The sequence below is a fragment of the Meriones unguiculatus genome, chromosome 4 (assembly GCF_030254825.1).
Source record: "Meriones unguiculatus strain TT.TT164.6M chromosome 4, Bangor_MerUng_6.1, whole genome shotgun sequence".
Taxonomy (NCBI): Eukaryota; Metazoa; Chordata; class Mammalia; order Rodentia; family Muridae; genus Meriones; species Meriones unguiculatus.
The window spans coordinates 100,671,557-100,692,632 of record NC_083352.1 but is presented as its reverse complement, the minus strand read 5'-3'; the positions used below and the strand labels follow the sequence as shown (position 1 = coordinate 100,692,632).

At 41.6% G+C, this 21,076-nt stretch overlaps 1 protein-coding gene across 6 annotated transcripts in view; it reads left to right on the top strand.

The window, feature by feature from the left end:
- The first annotated feature begins 1,671 nt into the window (after nucleotides 1-1,671).
- Nucleotides 1,672-21,076, top strand: part of Golga3 (golgin A3) — a 48,230-nt gene continuing 28,825 nt past the window's right edge. The window contains exons 1-8 of one of the 6 annotated variants that reach the window (XM_021644908.2): nucleotides 1,958-2,166; nucleotides 2,289-2,420; nucleotides 6,242-6,560; nucleotides 8,704-8,973; nucleotides 12,750-12,862; nucleotides 14,512-15,158; nucleotides 15,869-15,980; nucleotides 18,306-18,612. In XM_021644908.2, coding sequence (XP_021500583.1) covers nucleotides 6,425-6,560; nucleotides 8,704-8,973; nucleotides 12,750-12,862; nucleotides 14,512-15,158; nucleotides 15,869-15,980; nucleotides 18,306-18,612 — 1,585 coding nt within the window. In that variant the 5' untranslated portion in view covers nucleotides 1,958-2,166; nucleotides 2,289-2,420; nucleotides 6,242-6,424. The other 5 variants (XM_021644907.2, XM_021644906.2, XM_060382654.1 and 2 more) reach the window with 5 other exon arrangements.

The window sequence follows — 21,076 nt, the reverse complement described above, 5'->3', positions numbered from 1 at the left end:
GAGAAAGGAGAACAGAGGCCCACAAAGTGGGAGAGACCAGCCTTACAGACTCACCAGATAGAATTAGCCACATGAAGTAAGTTCAGGTGATCTGTAGCAGGGCCACATCCTGAGCACTAGTACTGCTAAACAGACATCAGTTTAAACATGCATATGGAACTGCAAAAAAAAAAAAAATTGTATTAAAACCAAAGGGAATACACAGTTGGGACTTTAACACTTGTTAGCTACTTCACTTGATACTCTCTGAGCTCCCTTGGCTATGTACATCCTTGAGTGGATGGTGTGTTGCTTGTCTTTCTAACATCTCAGATTTTCTTAAAACTCCAGAGTAGATGCTTTCACACCACCCACACATGCCATGCAAGCCTGTTTTCATGGTCTTCAGCGTCTCAGAAAATATCATGACCTTGTGGCTTGGGCCAAAACCCAGGCATCATTCTTCATCTCTCTTGCAGAATACATGCCCGCCTATCTATCCATTTCTGACATCATCTCCTGTCCTATGTGTCTGTTGCCTGTTTCCCGCCAGGAAGTAAGTTTTTTGAAAGCGGCATTTTAGGCAGCATCTGTCAAAGTCCTTGGCACACGGGAGTCCTCGGTAGATATAGAATAAATTGTTTCACCAATAAGTGGCAGCTCCTCCCACTCACTAACTCCTGCTCATACCAGGTATCGATTTGTGAAGCCCCCCCCCCCACATGGACATAGAGCTGGAACCTTGTCAGTCTTTTTATTCACCTCAAGACGCTTTGCGTGCAGAACTGTGTGGTGCTCAATGTACTTAAATTTGTTCATGGACTGATGAACAGAAGCAAAAGGGAAATATCCAGACTATAGAATATTATTCAGCAATGAAAACAAGGCACTAAAACGTGTGCAACATGGATGCAACTCGAAAAAGACCTCAAAGCTATACAGTGTATGAATCCTATTTATATGAAATGGACAGGCAAGCACACTCCGAAACAGAACTTAGTGGTCACCAGGGGCTGAAAGAAGGGGTGAGGACAGACAGCTACTGCCATGAAAGTGCACTTATAGCTGGATTATAGAAATGCGTACACAACTACATGCTTGCTGAAATAATAATCAAATTGTACACACGAGCAAATTTTATAGCATATAAATTATACCTTAGTAAAGCTGTGGCAAGTTTTATTTGGGATTGGAAATGTAGCTTGGAGGTGGTGAGGTTGCTTGTCATGGTCAAGGTCTAGGACACAGTCTCCAGCGCTGGAAAAAAAATTATTACTATTTTTTTCCATGTGAATGTGTCATGAGTTCAATATATTATTTGTTTGCTTCTCCTTCCTCTTCCTGTCTCTTGACATACTAGAAATTGAACCCCAAGAGTTCTGAGCTACATTCCAAACATCTTTCCACTTTTTAAGACAAGTCCCACTTTATAGTCCAGTCATGCCTTGAGCTTGTGATACCCTGCCTCAGACTTCCTGTGCTAGGAATACAGTCGCGTGGCACAGCTGGCTTAACACAAACTAGGCTCCTGTACCTCCGTGTAGGCAGTGTCGGGTGGGAAAACCACGCCCCAGGGAGTGGCTACGTGGATCATCATACCCACCAGTTAGAAGGCCGCAAGCGGGCGGGAGGGTGGCGAGTCCTGGTTACGCCACTGCCGCCGGAAGCTCAAGGGTTTTTTTGTTTATTTGTTTTTCCGGTCTGATTTGGTCCTTTAGGCTGGAAGTTGTTTCTCTGAAGGGAAGGCCCACAAAATTTTAAGGCCACTTTCTGAAGGCTACCTCAGTTCTGCCCGAGTGAAATCCACACCAGTCCTAGTGGTGGCTAGTGGCCACACCGGACATTCTCTCTTCCGGAACGAAGGCCGCGCGGACAGTTTGTTTCCGGGGGGTTGCCTGAGACTGGTGCTCTGTTGCGCCCCGCCCCTTGTACGGCCACGTCCTACCGGAGCCGCAGGGTTGGGCCGCAACGGGTGAGGGTTGTGGGGCTAGTATTAAGGAGGGTCGGGGCCTTGTGGTGGAGGACGGTGGAGGGACTGCTGGGGCAACGCCGCGCTCGGACAGGCAAGCGTCAGCAAGGCGGATGCAGAGTCCGGGGAGGGTCACGCAGACTTTGGACCAGCGGCGGCCAGCTCAAGTCAGCTTTTCCTTTTACTCACACGGGCTGGAAACCTGCGTCGCAGCTCGTGTCAGTACCGGCTTGGTAAATGCAGGGGCTTCCTCTGCACCTCACGGGATGCGGTCTGCCCTGAGAGCCTGTGCTACTGCTGCTTGGTTGGGTCAGCGTTTTGAAGTCTGCTCCTTTTGCAGTTGATGACGAACGTGACATGGTGGCAAGTCGTTCAATACGTGGGGGAACTTACTGTTTCGGTTCTGGTGCTCAGAGGCGTTTCACGGTGCTGCTGAACGCGGACAGTGGAATCAGTGACCAGAGAGAGCTAGGTGAACAGCTCACCACCTTTCCACAGGCGCTTACTGAATGTGCATGGAAAGACAGGCCTTGTTTGTTAACAGGTCCCCGCGTACAGTAGAATTGTGGTTTCTGTCCTCTCACTTTACGGTGGAGGTATACTGACAACCAAAACAGTTGTTGAGAGGATTAGCTTTGTCCGGCCTGCGGAAGAGTTGGCTTGTCAAGGCAGACCTCCGTGACAGTAAGCTTCTGTGAAAAATTGTTGATAGGAATATCTCAAGAAGAGTGGTCAAGAAGTGTAGAGACCCTGTGGAGAGTCAGTTGTACTTCTGGGTGTATAATATAGTCAGATTAAAAGAAAAAAAAAAGGCACAGTATGTGAGGGATACAGACTTAAGTAGGAACCATATAAAAATGATCTCTAGTTTAGGTTAGAAGGTTTGTATTTTATTTTAAGTGGATTTTGTAAGGCATTTACAGTCTCGTGCCCTTTTAGAATCCTTTAGTAGCCCTTAGTTACAGTATAACTTGAATGGAAAGAAAAGAAAAAAGCTTTATGTGGTAGCACTTGTCTGTACTACCAGCTCTTGGGTAGCCAAGACAGGAAGACCATAACCAGCTTGGGGCCCAGGCTACATAGTAAGATTCTGTCTCAAAATCCAAAAGCAGATCAGAACGATGGCTCAGTGGTTAAACGTTATAAAGAGTCTGATAACCTGAGTTCTCGGGAAGCCCCATGGTGGAAGGAAAACCCCACTCTCAGGTTGTCTTCTCACCTTCACACATCTATGCGTATGAACACGGACACACTTTGGAAAATCCTGTCTCCTCCCTCCTCCCCAGAAAAGAAATGATGTTATTCAGATTTAAAAGTAGCTGGGTTTTGGCATATTTCTTTAAGTAGTATTATTTTCTCAAGTGAGACTATAACTTCAGTTTGGCTTTTACTTTCAGATTTGGACATCTGTTGAAAGGAGGAATAATTGCACCTGTTTATCAGAGGCATGACCAGATCCTATATCTTGCTGTAGTCAATCCTAGCAAAAATTTTGTATTCCTTTCTCTGTGTTTTTATTGATGAGGAAATAAGCTAAGAGTGGCTCAAAAATCTACCTAACAACAACCAAATGGAAGAATAGGAGTTGAGGCAAACATGTTTAATTCAAAACGTGTCACTTATGTCCTTGCTGTACCTAAGCCTGGTCTTCGGTTTTTACTTATATAGAGTGCTATTTGCTATTGCTCAATCATGTAGCATCAACCAGACATCTTCAGAAAGTCCTGTTTTATCTTTGGCTATGCTTCATGTCTAATTGATGATAACGTCAGTAATAGGGTAGCTATTGTTTGTGGACCATGTTCATGGACTGCTGGGCAAAGCTCGAATCTAGGTGAACTGCTAAAGTTAGGGTTGGATTCTCAGTGGTTGCTTTGTTCTGCCTTCTGGAAATGGGAGTGCATGTGGTTAAACATGAAACTGTAAGTTGAGTGAAGTGGCACATGACTCTAATCTTAGCAATCGGAAAGTGGAATCAGGAGAATGTATGAGTTGGAAATTAACTTGGGCTCTATATTGAGCCTTTGTCTTAGAAAAAAAAACAAAACAAAAACCCAAACCCAAAACAAATTAAGCTGGCTGAGATAGCTCAGTCAGTAAAGTGCTTGCTCTAGAACATGAGAAACTTGATTTTGAACCTTTTCTAAAGCCCATGTAAGAAAGCTAGGCATGATAGTATACACTGTAACTAGCACTGGGGAGGAGGTGGAAACAGGCAGATCCCTGGAGCTTCCTGGCTAGCCAGCATATTCTTATTGATGAATTCCAGGTCAGTGAAAGATTCTGTCTCAAAAAAACAAGATGAATGACACCTAAAGATGTGCGTATACATATGCATAAAAAGAACTAAATTGACCAAACATATGAAAAACAAAAAGATAACTATATGAAAATGACCTCTTTATTTGAAACAGTCACAAGTGTAATGTGTATTGCTAAAAACAGCTTTTTTTGTGCCTCCTGCTACCCCCACCCGAGCTGTCTCATCTTCCTTGGTGCCTGGAGATTTGCCCTTGTCAGCAGTCTGGGGTAATGAGACCCTGTATGCTTACCAAAATTCAAAGGAGACTGAGGTTAGACAGTAAATGCCAGTTTATTGCCCTTCAGGCAGGACTGCTCTCAGAAGCCCAACTCCTGGTACAGTCTAGAAATTCTGTCTGTAGATCCACTTCATGAGGAGCTAGCTGTTTGTGAGCAGGAGCCATCCAAGTGACTTAACCACACTCAGTTGTGATTGGCGTCCTCTGTTCTGGATGGCTGTACCATTCCATCCATCTCTGAAAGAAAGGACTGCTTAGGAGTCAGGTGTCTTGATCAACAAGGAAATTAAGAGGGGAATATGTGGTGGTCTCTAGCTTGTGACAGCCTGATGAACTTGTCACCAAATTTACATCATCTATGGAATTTGAATTTTCTTGGCTAATGTTTGTCTATGGACAGTCTAAGTTATGGACATTGTCACTGCTTCTGAGGTATATTATCTCTGGGACTCCTTGGCTGCCTTCCTTTTATATTTGTCCTATACTAGACCTATACTAGGCATTGGCTAAGTGAGTTCAGGCATAGGCTGAACTCACTTTATTATTGGTGGTTCCCTCAGTCACAGGTAATCATCAGTCACAGATGGAGTCAGAGGATAGTTGTCTGCAGTAATAGGTATCAGTATGCTAGCTCTACTTTTGAGTCAGCATCACGCCTTGTTAATGAGCACCATCCTCTCAGGCCTCTTACCTGTAATTTCTCAATGTGATTTTTTTTTTTTTTTTTGAGACAGGGTCTCAGCTTTGTAGCCCTGGCTGGCCTGGAACTCACTATGGAGACCAGGCTGGCCTCAGACTCTGAGATCCACCTGCCTCTGCCTCCTGAGTCCTGGGATAAAAACCGTGTGCTACCACACTAGGCTTCAGTATTTGTAAGCTCAGGATCATTGTCATGAAACATATTAAGCATAGAGCAGAAGTAATAATATGGAACTTACTCTGAAAAACATAGATACCAACATTCCTACATTATGTCTGGAAACTTATACTTAAATCTTACCTTTTGATAAGGAAATAAGTTAGTAATACCATCAACACACTTCAGAGTTCATGACTAATTGCCAGATACATGATGAAGTTATATCTTTTAAACTTAATCTACCACAGCCATTACTTACTATACGAAAAGGTGGATGGCCACTTCTTATGAGATGCTTTCTCTGCCCACTTGCTAAGTTAGATGCCTTTCTGTGTGTCCTCAGATCTCCCTTTAGGATCTCCCCATCTAGCATACTGTTACTCATCCTTTGCCAATTGCTTCATTAATTTTCACTCCTCTGGATATGAGTTGCATGGCTTACTGGAATAGAATTTACCCAGTAGGAGCTTTAGTTTTGGCATGGTCCTTCCACGTATTTTATGGGCACATAGGCCTGTCTGGTTCATAGGCTTTTGGCCACAAATGGCTATTTAAGTTCAGATCAAACTTAAATGAAATTTAAAGTTCATTTCCTCAGTTGCCACATGGCAGCTGCAACAGATTACAAGCTCTTTAAACAACAACAAAAAACCTTGGCGAATCATTTGTGGTAGAACTTCCTGTAACTGCTACTAGGAGAGCCCTTAGGAACGGGCTAAGGTGTGGCTGGTTTGATATTTTACCCTCAAAACATAGGATGTTGTAGGTACTCAAGGATTGTTTGTAGTGTGGAAACCTGTATTTGTTTTCTATAGAAGTTGGGAGCCTTGTAACTGTTACTTGAAATCTAACAAATTAAGTTTCATAATGCATTTTTCTTTTTCCTTCTATCAGGAATCATGGTATTACTTGGTTTGACTTCAAGGCATTTGTAAGCCATTAAACCTTACCCTGAATATGGAAAACAAACTAAGCTCCTTCCTATAAGCTCTGAGCTGTTGCTGATGGCAAAACCCAAATGTAATCCAGAGTTAGCTGTAGCTCCTCAGAGTCTTCTCAGTCCGAGCTGCCCTGACAATGGATGGTGCATCAGCCAAGCAGGGTGGCCTCTGGGAAAATGAGTCCAGCAGTGATATTTCGTCTTGCCCTGAAGCCTCACTGGAGACGCTGGACTCACTGGCATTACCGCCTGACCAAGAAGATAGAACTCAGTGTAAGTCATCAGGTCATCCTGTGCACTAGCATTTCACTCTGAAGAAGATGGGGTCAGAATCTTACAGATATTTTCATTTGGTGCTAATTTTAGATCAAGCACAGTCTGTAGTCAATAGAAGAGAAGGCTTCTGTAGATCTCCACTGGTGAATCATTGTTAATGCTTGAATTTTGCCTTTTTGGTTGTTTGGTTGTCGAAGTTTTAGTAACTGGAACTGATTAGTGGTCTAGGATAACTGAATCATGTTCTCTGTTGTCTGTGCATCAGCAATAACTTAGTTGATCCTATAGCCCAAGCAGTCACGAACTAGTGAGCAATATTAACTTTAAAAGGATAAATTATTATATACTGGTTCTCTAGCAGAAATTGCATTGTGGATCTTATGATAGTCAGGCAGTTAACATGCAGTGAGTGAGGCAGGTACTGGAATTCATGCCAGAGACGGGATTTTTGCACGGAACATCTTAGGTCTGCCACTTGGGAGATCTTAGATATCCCACTGTCATGGGTAGTTGTAGGAGTTAAAGGAAGTACTATGTATAACCACTTACATCTACCACTCAGTGAGACATAGAACCTATGCATTGGGTAGTTGTGAGGTTTACAAGAAGTGATATATATATATATATAATGTGTCAAAAGAGCTGGAATGTAACTGAGTAGTAGGACGCTTGCCTGGCATGTGTGAAGCCCTGAGGTAAGTCTACTGCCTAGAGAGCATCTAGTAAGTGGATGGAGCCATTTTTGTCTTCTCTTCCCCATGATGTTTATATTTAAGCTTGTGTTTGGAAACAAAGTCTTGGTACATACTGGATCCTATTGTTTTTAGATTTTGTTTAAGTGTGATGCTCAGAACTCATTCTATAGCATGCACATCAGAAAGTGGTGCTAACCACTGTAGCTTGTATCTGAAATGCAGAATCCCTGCACCCAATAAAGGGTAACGGTGTGGGACCACAATCCTGCACCTTTTAGTAAATGGTGCCCTTTCATGAAGCTGACAGTGGGGGACTATCTGTGTCCTACCACAATATCACACAATTGAGGAGTTCTGTGCTCTGCTTTCTACTTACATCTTCCTTTTTTTTTTTTTCCAAGGAGGAACATCAGTAACAGGACTTTATATTTGTAAATAACAATCCTGTTTTTACTTGGCTTGAACAGCAACAGAAGGGAATTTCCTGCATTCTCTGGATGTGTCTGGGTACCTAGTGATGTTGGTGCCTGTGAGATCTTAGGTCACTGAGCCTAGGAATGCCTCAGGATGGACCCCCCTCCCTCCCTCTTTATTGATCACTGGTTTACCCACCAGAGGAAGGCAGAAGAAAGTCTTACATTTGACTTAATTTTACGACATTTTTCTTTATCTTCTGAGAAAGAACTGTGTTTTAGTTCTTTATACAATAATGGCAGTGGAGGTTGGGTTTGGGCCATAAATGGAGTCCTTGTGGGTAAACTTGGGTTTTACATTTTTTAATGTTTTTGAGATAAGGTCTCTTGGAGGCCAGGCTTTCTTCAAACCTGCTGTATAGTTAAGGATGATTATAAACTCTTGATCTTCCTGCTTGTACCACCCAAATGCTGAGACTTAGGCATGAATAGCCACATCTCACTTGTGAAATTGGGTTTTTATAACACCTAACCTTTGCTCATCAAGCCAAAACAGTTTGGTTTCTGTTCACTTTAGCAGAATCAGTCTGATTAGATCATCTATCTCTTTGGAGAAGAACATATTCTGAATTTACCTTGAAACCAGTCCTTGAAAATGTGAGCTTGGACTCTGATTAACCCTGTTGTCACCTGCACATGTTAGAAAAAGTCCTGTGTTTTGAGCATCTGCTCCTCCTTCCCCCTAAGACTTTAAAGAAATAGACTTTCAACGTTTTTTGTTTTTTATTTTTCTTAAGTTGGAAGGAAACATGATTTAAATATCATAGCCATAGTGTGGAGAGTAAGGCCAATGTACAGGTGAAGACTTGAGGCTTTGCCCCAAGACAGATGTGGTGCCTGTTTCCAGAGAATCAGAAAACAGACATAAAATGTGGAAATGCTATGCTCACGGGATGTATATATATGGTATGTCTAAATGACCTAAAAATTTCAAAACCCTGTGTCTAACATACTTTCTCTCTCTCTTTCCAGATGCCAGTGTTGAGGTAAACAGAGCTTTTAGGGAAGAAGGAAGCCCAGATAGATCCAGCCAGGAAGCCCTCTGTCAGAATGGGCAGTTCTCAGACCTTCCGTTGTCTCTTGATCCCACAACAAGTCCAGTGGGACCTGATGCCTCTGCAGGTGTGGATGTTTTCCATGACAACCTAAGGAAGTCTCAGGGAACTAGTGCTGAGGGCAGTGTTAGAAAAGAAGCTTTGCAGTCTCTCAGACTCAGTCTTCCCATGCAAGAAACGCAACTGTGTAAGCATCCATTCCCTCTGGGCTATTTCCACCCCTTGCTATCAACATCTATTTGGAATCACTGACTGCTCCTGTGTGAGCAGTCCTGACTTACCTCCTACTTACCTTGCCCTTTCTTCTCTTTCTACTGAATGGGGGAGGCAGAGGGCTGCATCTTAACGATGTGGCTTCCCTTTTAAGAGTGCAAGTACATCGGGATGTTGGAACTTCCTGCCTTCTATTACTAGCAATGGTATCAGATTCCCTGTCAAAGACACCTCACATGTCATTCTTCATGGGTGGCCAGCAAACAGGCAGGGATTTTGTTTTAAGCTGGTAAGCCAGATTCTCATAAGATCCATTGCATGTTTACCTACATACCCAGATTTTTTAGCATTGACTTTAAAAGTGAAATTTATATGTCTGTAATTAGCTATGTGAAAGACTTGAAACAGGAGAATTGAAAATTGAGGTTGGCCTGAGCCACTTAGCATGGCCCCCCATAAACAAAACAAAAAGAATCTTAGGGACTAGAGAGATAGCTTAGCAATTAAGAACATTTACTGCTCTTGTAGAGGACCTAGGTTTGATTCCCAGCACCTACATAGAGCAGCTCAGTAACTCCAGCTGCAGAGGATCTGATGCCCTCTCCTCATATCTCTGGGTGTCTGCACTCACAATCTCTCTCATCTCACACACAATATGATTAAAAATAGAACTTTTTGTTGTTGTTGTTTTGGTTCTTGAGATGGTGGTTTCTCTGTGTAACAGCCCTGGCTGTCCTGGAACTCACCCTGTAGACCAGGCTGGCCTTGAACCCACAGAGATACCTGCTTCTGCCTCCCGAGTGCTTGGATTAAAGGTGTGTACCACCACTGCCAGGTGCACAGTTTTATTTTTATTTTTAAAAATAAAACTTTAAAAGGAAATTTTAAAATGGGATTCTGTTGTTCAAATAATGTTACATGATTAGAACACTTGGTTTTATCTTGTGGAACTGGTTCCCCATTACTCAGGTCAGCTTAGAATGTGTTGTCAATTCCCTGTTTCCTGATGCTTGCTTTTTTTTTCTTCTTCTTTTAATTTTTTTGTTTGTTTACTTTTTCAAGATAGGGTTTGTTCTGTGTAGCCCTGGCTGTCCTGGTACTCCCACTATAGACCAGGCTGGCCTCTGGGTCCCAAATGGTGGGTTTAAAGGTGTGTACCATCACTGCCCAGCTTTCTTTATGCATTCTGATCCTTGGCCATAGTAGGCAGTGTTACAGCTAGAATCTTGGGACGTGTGTCCTTGGGCCATTGACCTTGTTTCTTTGTGGATCAAGAGGGTCTTTAGTGTTGTCTCGAATAGTCATATTGCCAGTGACTGATGAGGACACTTTCCCCTCACATCTATCCAGTGTATAGATAATCTTTCATTTTTTGGTTTTAGTTTTGTGTTAGTTGTTTTGTTTGTTTTTGCCTTTTGTATGTGTGTTGTTTTGGAGGGTAGGGTGGGTTATTGGTTTTTGTTGTTGTTGGCTTTGTTTTTTGTTTTGTTTTTGAGAGTCGCTTTGTATCCCAGGCTGTTCTTAAATTTTCCTGTATAGGCAAGACAAGACCTAGAGTTTGTGATTTTCCAGCCTCGGTCTTTTAACTGTTGGGATTATAGGCTTTCACCCACTTTTTCTTTTTGTTGTTGTTTTGTTTTGAGGTAGGGTTTCACTATGTAATCCTAGCTGACCTAGAAATAGCTATGAAGACCAGAGTAGCCTCAAACTCACAGAGATCTGCCTGCCTTCAGCTTCTGAGTACCAAAACTGACCAACTTTTATTAGTTTTTGAGATGAGGTTTGTGTTCCCAAGCTAGCCTCTGCTTCCTAAACTCAGATGTCCCTTCAGCCGTACAAGTAGTTGAGACCACAGGCATATGTCACCATACCCAGTGCTTCATTGTTTTTAATACATGGCAATGATGTAATGATTCATTGTTTTATTTCAGTTGCCAGAGGACTTGAGCATCTTTTTATCTGTTGGACATTTGTACATCCTTTTTAAAATTGTCATTGTTGTGTTGGAATTATTTGCCTTTTTCTTCACTGGTATTATTTTGTCAGTGTTCGTGTGTGTGTGTGTGTGTGTGTGTGTGTTTAATTTCTGAAAGTTTTGCCAGCATTTAAGTTAAGAGATATCTTGTAGGCAGGGGAATAGCTCAGTAGCTCAGTAGGAAAAGATGCAAAGCCTGATGGCCCGAGTTTGATTCCCCAGAATCCATGTGAAAGTGGAAGGAGAGAACCAACGGACCAACTCTATGGAGTTGTCCTCTCACCTTCTCACTCATGCCATGACATGTACTTGCACATGCACATAGAGAATAAAAATAATTAATTTAATAAAGTTAGGGTATGATGAGATGGCTTACCTAGTAAAGGCAATCTTGACCTGAGTTCAATTTCCGGGGCACACATGAGGGAAAAAGAAATGACTTATACAGCTTGTCCCCTGACCTCACAAGCATGCCCTAGAACTTGTATGTTACTGCTTCTCCAGTAAATAAATAAGTAAATACAACTCTAAATTTTTGAAGTGTACTTAGAGATTGATCTTACCTCCCCTTTCTTGAGAATTCACAACTTTCTAGTCCAGATCTGCCCTTATTGTCATCCTGCCCTGTCTCAGCTCGTGTGGGGCTTTAGTGTTGTTTAAACCCAGATCTATTTGCTGATTTCTGACGTCTGTTCAATGGCCAGAATTCTTGAATTTGTTATGCAAATGACCAAACCATTAGAACTACAATAGCTGTGAAATGTAGACTGTTAACCACAGTGGTGAGTTCCTAATGAATTTGGTAGCAGCCCGTATTTTAGAGGTGTTTTTTGAAAGTCTCATGTATGTATGTATGTATGTATGTATGTATGTATGTATTCATTCTTCAGATTTTATGCCCGAAGAGGTAGTGTATATAAAAGACTGTTAAATTGTTGCATTTATCCTCTTTTTTGACCTCTTAGCCCTCTGCTGATATTTCATAGACACATCTGCTGGTAATAGGATTAAGCTACAAACTTAGATTTGCAACTGCAATAACTTTAAGTTACCCCCACAAAAAAAAAATGGGTTTTTAATATTTCAAATCAATCTTTGATTAAAAGTTTCCATTTGCATTTACTATCTGTGAGCATGAGTTCTGGATTTGAGCTCATTTGTCAGGAAACTGATATAGCCTACTCTTGGCCCTCAATGGCAGAGCCTTCTACATCTTCCCTCTATACTCAGTGATGCAGCAAGGCCAATCCTTTGTTTTTCTTATTAAATAGACGATGTCTGAGTAAATAAGATTTGACTTTTGAAAAGGATTTATTTAATTTTATGTGCATTAGTGTGAAGGTATGAGATCATTTGGAATTGGTTTTGAGCTGCTGCATGGGTGCTGGGAATTGAACCTGGGTCCTTTGAAGGAGCAGACAGTGCTCTTAACCACTGAGCCATCTCTCCAGCCCCATTCTCTTGGTTTTTACATGGTGTAAATTACTGAGATAATCTATGACTGTAACTTCATAAGAAAATATGTCTTGTGTTATGAAGAGAGGCCCATCATGGCATTATGTCACTTGTAAGCATAGTTCTTAACTCTATTCAGTGGCTATGGCTCTGTTTTCTCTCACTTCAATCTGGAAATTGTCATGGAATATAGGTGTCTATGTGTTGTTTGCAATCTAAAACATACTAGTGATTAAATCTAAAACAACCAATCTGTGATTACCAACTTGTTTTCTGTGCCCTGCTCCCCGTCAACCTTTCAATGGCCATTTCCCTTACAGGTTCCACTGCATCTTCGTTGCCCTTGGAAAAGGAGGAGCAGGTCCGACTGCAGGCCCAGAAGTGCCTGGAAGAGCAGCTGATACAGTATCGAGTGAAGCGCCATCGAGAGAGGGTGAGTCTCTTGGATTGGAGCCTGGGCTGTATCCTGTCTTCTCTATAAGTTTTGAGTTCTATAAGATAATGTCCTTGCTTACTTCTAGATTGTCCAGTCCACATCTGGGTTGTCCAGTTTCTTCATCTCTCACCCTTTCCCTTTGTGTTCTTTTCTAGAAGTTATTGCTCGTAATGTTTAACTGCTGCATTTGGGATGTTTGTCATCCCTGTGTCATCCCTGAGATTACATTAATTTGGTCGATTGACAGGATTGAAATTTTCCTATAAGAGAAAATTATGCTGCAGCTGGAGACATGGCTCAGTGGTTAAGAGCACTTGTTGCTCTTCTAGAGGACCTAGGTTTGATTCTCAGTCCTCACAAGATGGCTCACAGTTCTCTGTAACTCCAGGTCCAAGGCATCTGACAGCCTCTGCTTGCCTCCTAGGGCACCAGGCATGCACATGGTGCACAAGTATGCATACAGGCAAAATACTTACACATAAAATAAAAATAATTTTTCACTCTATCTTCCTTTTTTAATTTTTTTTTTATTTATTTGTATTTTATTGGTGGTTTGCCTGCATGTATGAGAGTGTCAGATCCCCTTGAACAGGAGTTAGGAGTTATAGGCAGTTAGGAGCTGCCATATGGATGCTAGGAACTAAACCCACACCTTCTGGAAGAGCAGCCAGTGTTCTTAACAGCTGAGCCATCTCTCCAGCCCCTAAAAAATAATCTTTGAAGAACGTTATGTTGACATACATCGCTTGAGTTTTTTCTTTATCCCAGATATTACTCAGGCCATTTTGGAATTTCTAGTTAGTATAATAATGTAAGAAATAGAAACACTGACAAACAGGAAAATTGGTGTCATTTGCAGGTTTATGATGCCTTAGAAGATTATGAGATATCAACTAAAAACCATTCTTAGGTCTGAATTGCTTTTAGGAAATTTTCTGTTTTGATATTCCAGTTCATTAATAGGAAAAATCAGTAATTAACCTGCTATGATCAGTTATAGAATCACTTGGAAAAGATAATCTGCAACAACAAAAATGATAGAATAGAATAGCTGGAAATTAAAATAATAAACAGTGTTTAAAGTGAAGTAAGCGTTCCACATGGCTGGGTGTTCCTAGTACCAAGATGGAGGCAGGGGGATCACAAGGTCTCTGTCAGCCTAGACCATGAGACCCGTGTATCAACATCCTTTTCATCCCACAAGAAAGGGTACCATATATCTTTGTTAAGTTATGTGTAAGCAAGCAAATAGGAATAAAGAGGCTCACGCTCTCTTGAATAATTACAAAAAGTAGACCTAATTCAACAGAACTTTAAAAAAAATTTTTTTTTTCTATATCTGAGAAACTAACCAGGACAGTTGCCAGGAAAATATTGCCAAAAAAGCTGGATGAAAAGAACTTGTGTTAGTTTAAAATGTCTAAAAGTTTTGGCCATCAAAAGCTATACTTCAGATGGTCAAGTCTGGTTACTCGATGCAACCTGGGTGGTGAGAGACTGAAGATCTGCTACACCCAGCATACGAAAGGCCTGGCAGACTGTTGCTGGAAGAGAGAATGTTCATTGCTGCATGCTTTCTGGATGAGAGTTTTAGAATACTGCTTGCTAATCTTAGTCATATTTTTATACTTTTGTTTGCTTCTCAGTCCAGTCAACCTGCAACAAAAATGAAACTTTTTAGTACACTTGATCCTGAGCTCATGTTAAATCCGGAAAACTTGCCAAGGGCCAGTACTGTAGCTGTGACAAAAGAATATTCATTCCTGCGCACCAGTGTCCCTCGGGGGCCCAAGGTAGGCAGCTTAGGGCTGCTGGCACACTCTAAGGAGAAGAAGACTTCCAAGTCAAGCAAGATTCGGTCTCTGGCTGACTATAGAACAGAAGATTCAAGTCACTCTGGTGGCCTTGGTTCCACTGCTGATGCTGTTACAAGTTCTCTGAAACAGAGTAGAAGCAGCACTTCAGTTGTGTCTGAGGTTAGCCCTTCATCTGAGACTGATAACCGTGTGGAAAATGCATCACTGACTGGGGACAGTGTGTCAGAGGCCGATGGAAATGAAAGTGACAGCTCCTCACACAGCAGCTTCTCTGCCCGAGGGGCCTGTAGTGGCCTGGGGAATGTGGGCATGCCAGGAGCAGCTTACATGGTAGATGGCCAGGAGATTTCTGCTGAGGCCCTGGGCCAATTTCCTTCTATTAAAGATGTACTACAGGCTGCAGCAGCCCAGCACCAAGATCAGCACCAGGAAGTCAATGGGGACGTGAGGAGCCGCAGAGACAGCATCTGCAGCAGGTAGGGCAGCGTCCTTGACTCTGGGCTCTCAGCTGCTGCTGTGCCATGTGTCTTGCTAATGCACCCCAATGTTTACATTAGCTTTTCTCCTACACACAGCTCGTCACTTTATAAGTGAGCTCTAAACCAGGTGTGTGCTATGAAAAGCATCTATCGTCTTGTAGACCTATCTCTTAAGACTTCCTGGGTGCTTATATGTTTCTTTTTCTAGAGCATGTTCTTCTATAAGAGGCATGAACCTCAGTTTCAGTTCACTTCTTAAGCTGTATATGCTAAGATCTGGGAGGAAGCTGCATGTTGGTGGTGCATACCCATGATCCAAGCACTTAGGAGGCTAAGGCAGGAGGATCATAAGTTTAGGGTCAGTGTGGACTACATAGGGAATTTCAGGTTATGGAGGACCTATATTTTTCCTGTATAAAAATAATTCTTTTTTAAAAAAGCAAAAACAAGCCAGGTGTGGTTGAGCATACCTGTAATCCCAGCACTCTGGGAGGCAGAGGCCGGCAGATCTCTGTGATTTCAAGGCCAGCCTGTCACAAACTGAGGCCAGGACAGAGAAACCCTGTCTCGGAAAAAACAAAAAACAAACAAACAAATAAATCAAGAGGGAGCAGAGGGTTGTGTAAAAATGGACAATATGTGAAGGATAAAGGAAGATTGACAGCTGTCGTGTTCTCATCTCCTGACTTTGTACTTCTGACCTCTAGTGTGTCCATGGAGAGCTCTTTTGCTGAACCACAGGATGAAATGTTGCAGGTTCTTAAAGATAAAAGGAGACTTGAAGGTCAGCTGGAGGCTTTGTCGTTAGAAGCCAGTCAGGTGAGAGGTGTTTGATTGTTGCCCATTGAGCCAGGTCTTTGAAAAGAATGTGTGGCTCCCGCTGCATGTAATTTTATAGAATAGCTGTGAGTGTAACTCGTCGGCCAAGTTGTTTGTGTTACTCATTTTGTCTGCTGCATGTGTTGGTCTCTTACAAAGTTGTGCTGTTTTAATTATAACTCTTTCTTTTCCTCTGTCTCCATCAGAATTAGCCAAAAGCATATCCTAAATATACCTGAGAGTATGTGACAGTCAATTTCTCCCAGTGGCTTTATGTTTCTCTATTAGAGTAAAAATTTCATTTTATCCCCATTATTACTTTTTGCAGTGGGTTCTGCATTTACTTTTAAATAAATAATTTTTCTCAGTTCTTAAAGATTAGGATATAAATATATATGTATGTATATGTACATATATATATATATATTTGAGTTTGTGTATATGCCAGGGGTAGATATATATGTGGCATGTATTTAGATGCTAGACAACTTGCAGGACTTGGTTCTTTCTACCAAATGGGTTTAGGGAGTCAAACCAAGTTCATCATGCTTGGAAGCAAGTGACTTTACCTGCTGAGTTATCATGCTAGACCGTGGTTTGTTTTGTCTGATGTTAATTTTACTATATCTTGTTTTCATTTGGGGGACGGGTGGAGCTGGAGAAACGGAGCAGTGGTTAAGAGCACTACTGCTCTTCCAAAGGACCCAAGGTTGGTTCACAGCATTCACAACAGGTGGCTCACAGCGACCAATAATTTCAGCTCCAGGAGACACAGCACATCCTCCTTTCTCCTATGTGTACACACAGAGAAGCATAAATAAGATAGTTTTTAAAAAATAACTCTTCATTCCTTAATTTTCAGTTTTTACTGTTTTATATGAAACTTACTTCAGTTATTGGTTTATTTATTTATTTTCAGATAGCTTCTCATGTAGCCCAAGCTGGCTTTGAACTTACTGTGGAACAAAAGATGAATTCTTGCTCCTCCTGCCTGTACCTCTCAATGGCTTGGACTAAAGGCCTATACCACCATGCCTGACTTTATTTATTTTCAATAACAGAGAATTAGATCTTTATCTATTAATAGTTTAAAGTGAGTCTGTTCAGGAGTTGTCAGCTATATGCTTTGTAAGGGAGCACATACATAGAGAGAGACAATAAGAGGCCTGACTTGAGGCTGTGAACACATATTACAGGAGGAGAACAATGGTTAAAGCCATGTGTGTGATGAGATGAAATTGCTTGCTAAGTACATGTGTCATGCTTAAAAATTATTTAGACACAAACCAGTTAGTTTAGTTATATGTAACACAATCTTCAAAGGTGATTTCAGAGATTTTAATTTTTGGTTGTACACAGTTTTCTGTACTAATTAAGAATGTAACTGTCTCCACATCCATTTATGCTTTCTGTGTATGCTCAGTCCTGAGGGTGGTCTAAGCATCTTTACATTGCTTCTTCACTTGTTTTTTTTTTTTCTAATGCTCTTATGAAGTGGGTTCTGGTAACCTCAGGATCTATATGGTTCTCTGGCAGTCTCCTGTAGATGCCAGTTATATTGGCTCTAAACCCCTCTTGATCTGGTGTACAGCTCAGGGTTAGAGCTTTTGCGTAGCATGCATAAGTCCCTAGGGTCAGTCCCCAGTACTGCAAATAAATAAAATCTTGTTAATTTATTTAGGTCACTTTGGTGTTTTTTTGTTCTGTTTGTGGAACATGTCTTCAAATTTTCTTTAGCATATCGAGCTTTAAGTTTCCATAGATACACTTAGGTAGATTTGGCATGAGTAGAATGTGCTGGTGGCTGGGGCTTGTCTTTGTTTTTCATTTGTTTTTTTAATTTTTTATTTATCAAACTCCCTTTTGTGGTATTAGGGATTGAATTTGGGCCCTATCGCATGCTAACCAAGCACCCTGCCACTAAACAACACTTGTAGCCCTCGCTTGCCTCGTGGCTGTTCTCTGTAGTTCCTGAGGCCTATTTGCTCTGTGATCTGTCCTGTTTCTGTAGTGACATTCTTGCATCTGTGTTATGGCTTTCTACAACAACTACATTCTCCAGCAAATGTTTTGGGCCTGTTTTCCTCAATGATATCAATCTGACTGCTTTTATCTGTCAGGTATCTGTCAACTTGTTTGATAATGGGAAGAGCTGACTGTCATGTTTAAGTGACTCATGTTTTGGGTAGAATGTTTTAGGTAAAACTCATTTTTCTCTGTCCCACTGATTGTGACTCTAATAGGTTTCAGCAGTCATGTCAAAACAGTGGTTGGGAGGGACTTATTTTTCTGAAAGCCATTATCGTTGTTTGGGGATATTTTCAGGCACTTCAAGAGAAGGCTGAGCTACAGGCCCAGCTAGCTGCCCTGAGCACAAGGCTGCAGGCACAGGTGGAACACAGCCACAGCAGCCAGCAGAAGCAGGACTCCCTTAGTTCTGAAGTGGACACTTTGAAGCAGTCTTGCTGGGATCTAGAGCGTGCCATGATTGACCTGCAGAACATGCTAGAAGCTAAAAATGCCAGCCTGGCATCCTCAAACAATGACCTCCAAGTGGCAGAGGAGCAGTATCAGAGACTGATGGCCAAAGTAGAGGAAATGCAGAAAAACATCCTGAGCAAGGACAACACAGGTAAGGTCTGCAGCCCAAATGCAATTTCTGGATCTAATAATTGATAGCATGTGGATGGAGCTTCGGGTTCATGTTAGCTTAACATTAATACAAAGAGTCTGTACATTGCTAAAGTAAATACAGTTTTGGCTGAACTCCTGAGACTCTATACTCTTGAGAGTCTATATTTGCATAAAGTAGGTAATATAATCTCAGAAATTGACATTAGACTTTTGACCACTAGAAGTAATCCTTTCTACTCTTCCTCCTAAATCCAGTGTTTTGGTTGAGCTGTATATTTATTCTACATTTTGTAGGTTGTCTTTTGCTACTTTGTGGTTTCTTCTTTTAACCACCCTTCTCCACCCCTTTTCTTCCAACCTTTCAACCCCCTAACACTAGATAGGATAGAGGGGAAAGGGGATACGTTATTCTTAGACTACTTCCTGCTGATGGGAAACATTGAGTTCCTTGGGGCAAGTTTGCTCTTCACCGTCAGGATATCTAATTTTTTTTTTTTTATTTGCATACAACTACTTAACAAATCAAGACCAACAAAAGCCAACAAACAGACAACCCTGCTTCTTGGGACCCTAGCATTTAAATACCCTCTGAAAAGTTCCCAGAATTCCAAACATCATACAATCGCAGAAACTGCAGCCAAAATCACACCCCTGATAGAGCATGAAGTAAATCATATCCAGTCAAATCAGATGCTGTGGGCAATCCTAAGCAGCCCCACATTCCCACACCTGGAATTAAAATGTAGTTTAATATCTGTGTTTTTAAAAGAAACCGAAACTCTCACTACAACATTTTTTCTTTCTAATTTCAAATTCTATCTAAAATACTTGAGAGCAATGCCTATACTATTGATTAGTGATTCTTTCTTTGTTGTATTGGTCTGTAGCTCTTAGAGGCTGACCTAGAGGTGATTCATAGAGATACCCTGCTTTCAGTCTTCACTTGAGCTAAATAAACCCTGGTACCAATGCACACTAAAAGGATACTATTTGAACATGAGTTGGGAGATTGAAGACCAAGGCCTCATGACACAGAAGAACATATGCTCTTGTTCAGTGCAGTGGAGGGTCATGTCTGCAGTCTTTGAGTGTCAGCTTGGGCTCTTGAGGCCATGATGACCGTGAGAGTAGTGATGAGCTGCTATCGCAGAAGTTCATTTCTAAAACTAGAACAAAGTCCACCCGCATTGAAACAGTCCCTTAGTTGCTAGTTTTCAGTCTTTGAGCATTTTATGGTACTTAGTTCCTTAGGGGGGAAAAATCCGAAAATTTCTAAATGGATGGATTTTGTTCCTTTCTCTCATTACTTTGGAATTGAAGCATTGCATAGAAGGGATTGTGAACTCTCTCAAACAATCTTTCTTACTCTTTTATTTCTTTTTGAGCCAGGGTCTCATGTAATTTAGACCGACCTTGAACGTGCTATGTAGCTGAGGATGACCTTGAACATTGGATCCTTTTTTCCTCCCATTTTCCAAATGTTAACCTAACAGTCTTGTGCCATAGTAACCTGGTTGTCATAGTCAGGGTTACTGTTGCTGTGATGAAACGCCATGCCCAAAGCAACTTGGGGAGAAAAGGCTTTATTAGGCTTATGCTTCCTCATCACTGTTCATAACTGAAGGAAGTTAAGACAGGAGCTCAGACAGGCAAGAACCTGGAGACAGGAGCTGATGCAGAGGTGGAGAAGTACTGTTCTCTGGCTTGTTCCATGGTTTGTTCAGTCTGGTTTCTTATACAACCCAAGACCACTATCCCAGGGGTGGCACTATTGTGAATGGGCTGGGCCTTCCCACATTAATCACTAATAAAGAGCATGTCCTACAAACTTGCCTATAACCTGATCCTTATGGAGGCATTTTCTTAGTTGAAGTTCTCTCCCCTCAGATGACTTTAGCTTGTGTCAAGTTGGCATAAAACTGTCCAGCATGATGGTCATATCTTTCTCTCTCCCTCTACCACCCAATTTCTCTCCTTCTTCCTCTTCCTCTCTCTCTCCTCTCTGTCTGTTTCATTTAAAATATTTAAACCAGGTTTAGTGGCACATAATTTTAGTCCCAGCTACCCTGAAAGCTACAACAAAGGAATCAAAAGTTTGTGGCCAGCCTGGACAATTAGCAAGTCCTTGTACCCACATAAAAATAAAGAAATGAAGCAAATGTCTTCAGAAGACAAGTTGTTTTCCTAAGCTCGGGATATAATTTAAAGTGTCTAATTTGGTTTGTATTGTGATTTATTTGTATTATTGGTGACTGACTTCTTGTCTGCCCTTCTTACTTTCTTTGTACCCTGCTCATGCTGAGTTGACCAGCATGGTGCTAGTGCTGTTTCTTTATGGCAAATTGATGTCTTTGGGTATTCAAAGATGAGAACCATGGTGACATGGCAGTTTCTGGGACACATGGTCGCTGTTTTGGTCATTGCAGATTCCATAACTGGAATTTCTTCCCAGCTTAAATTTA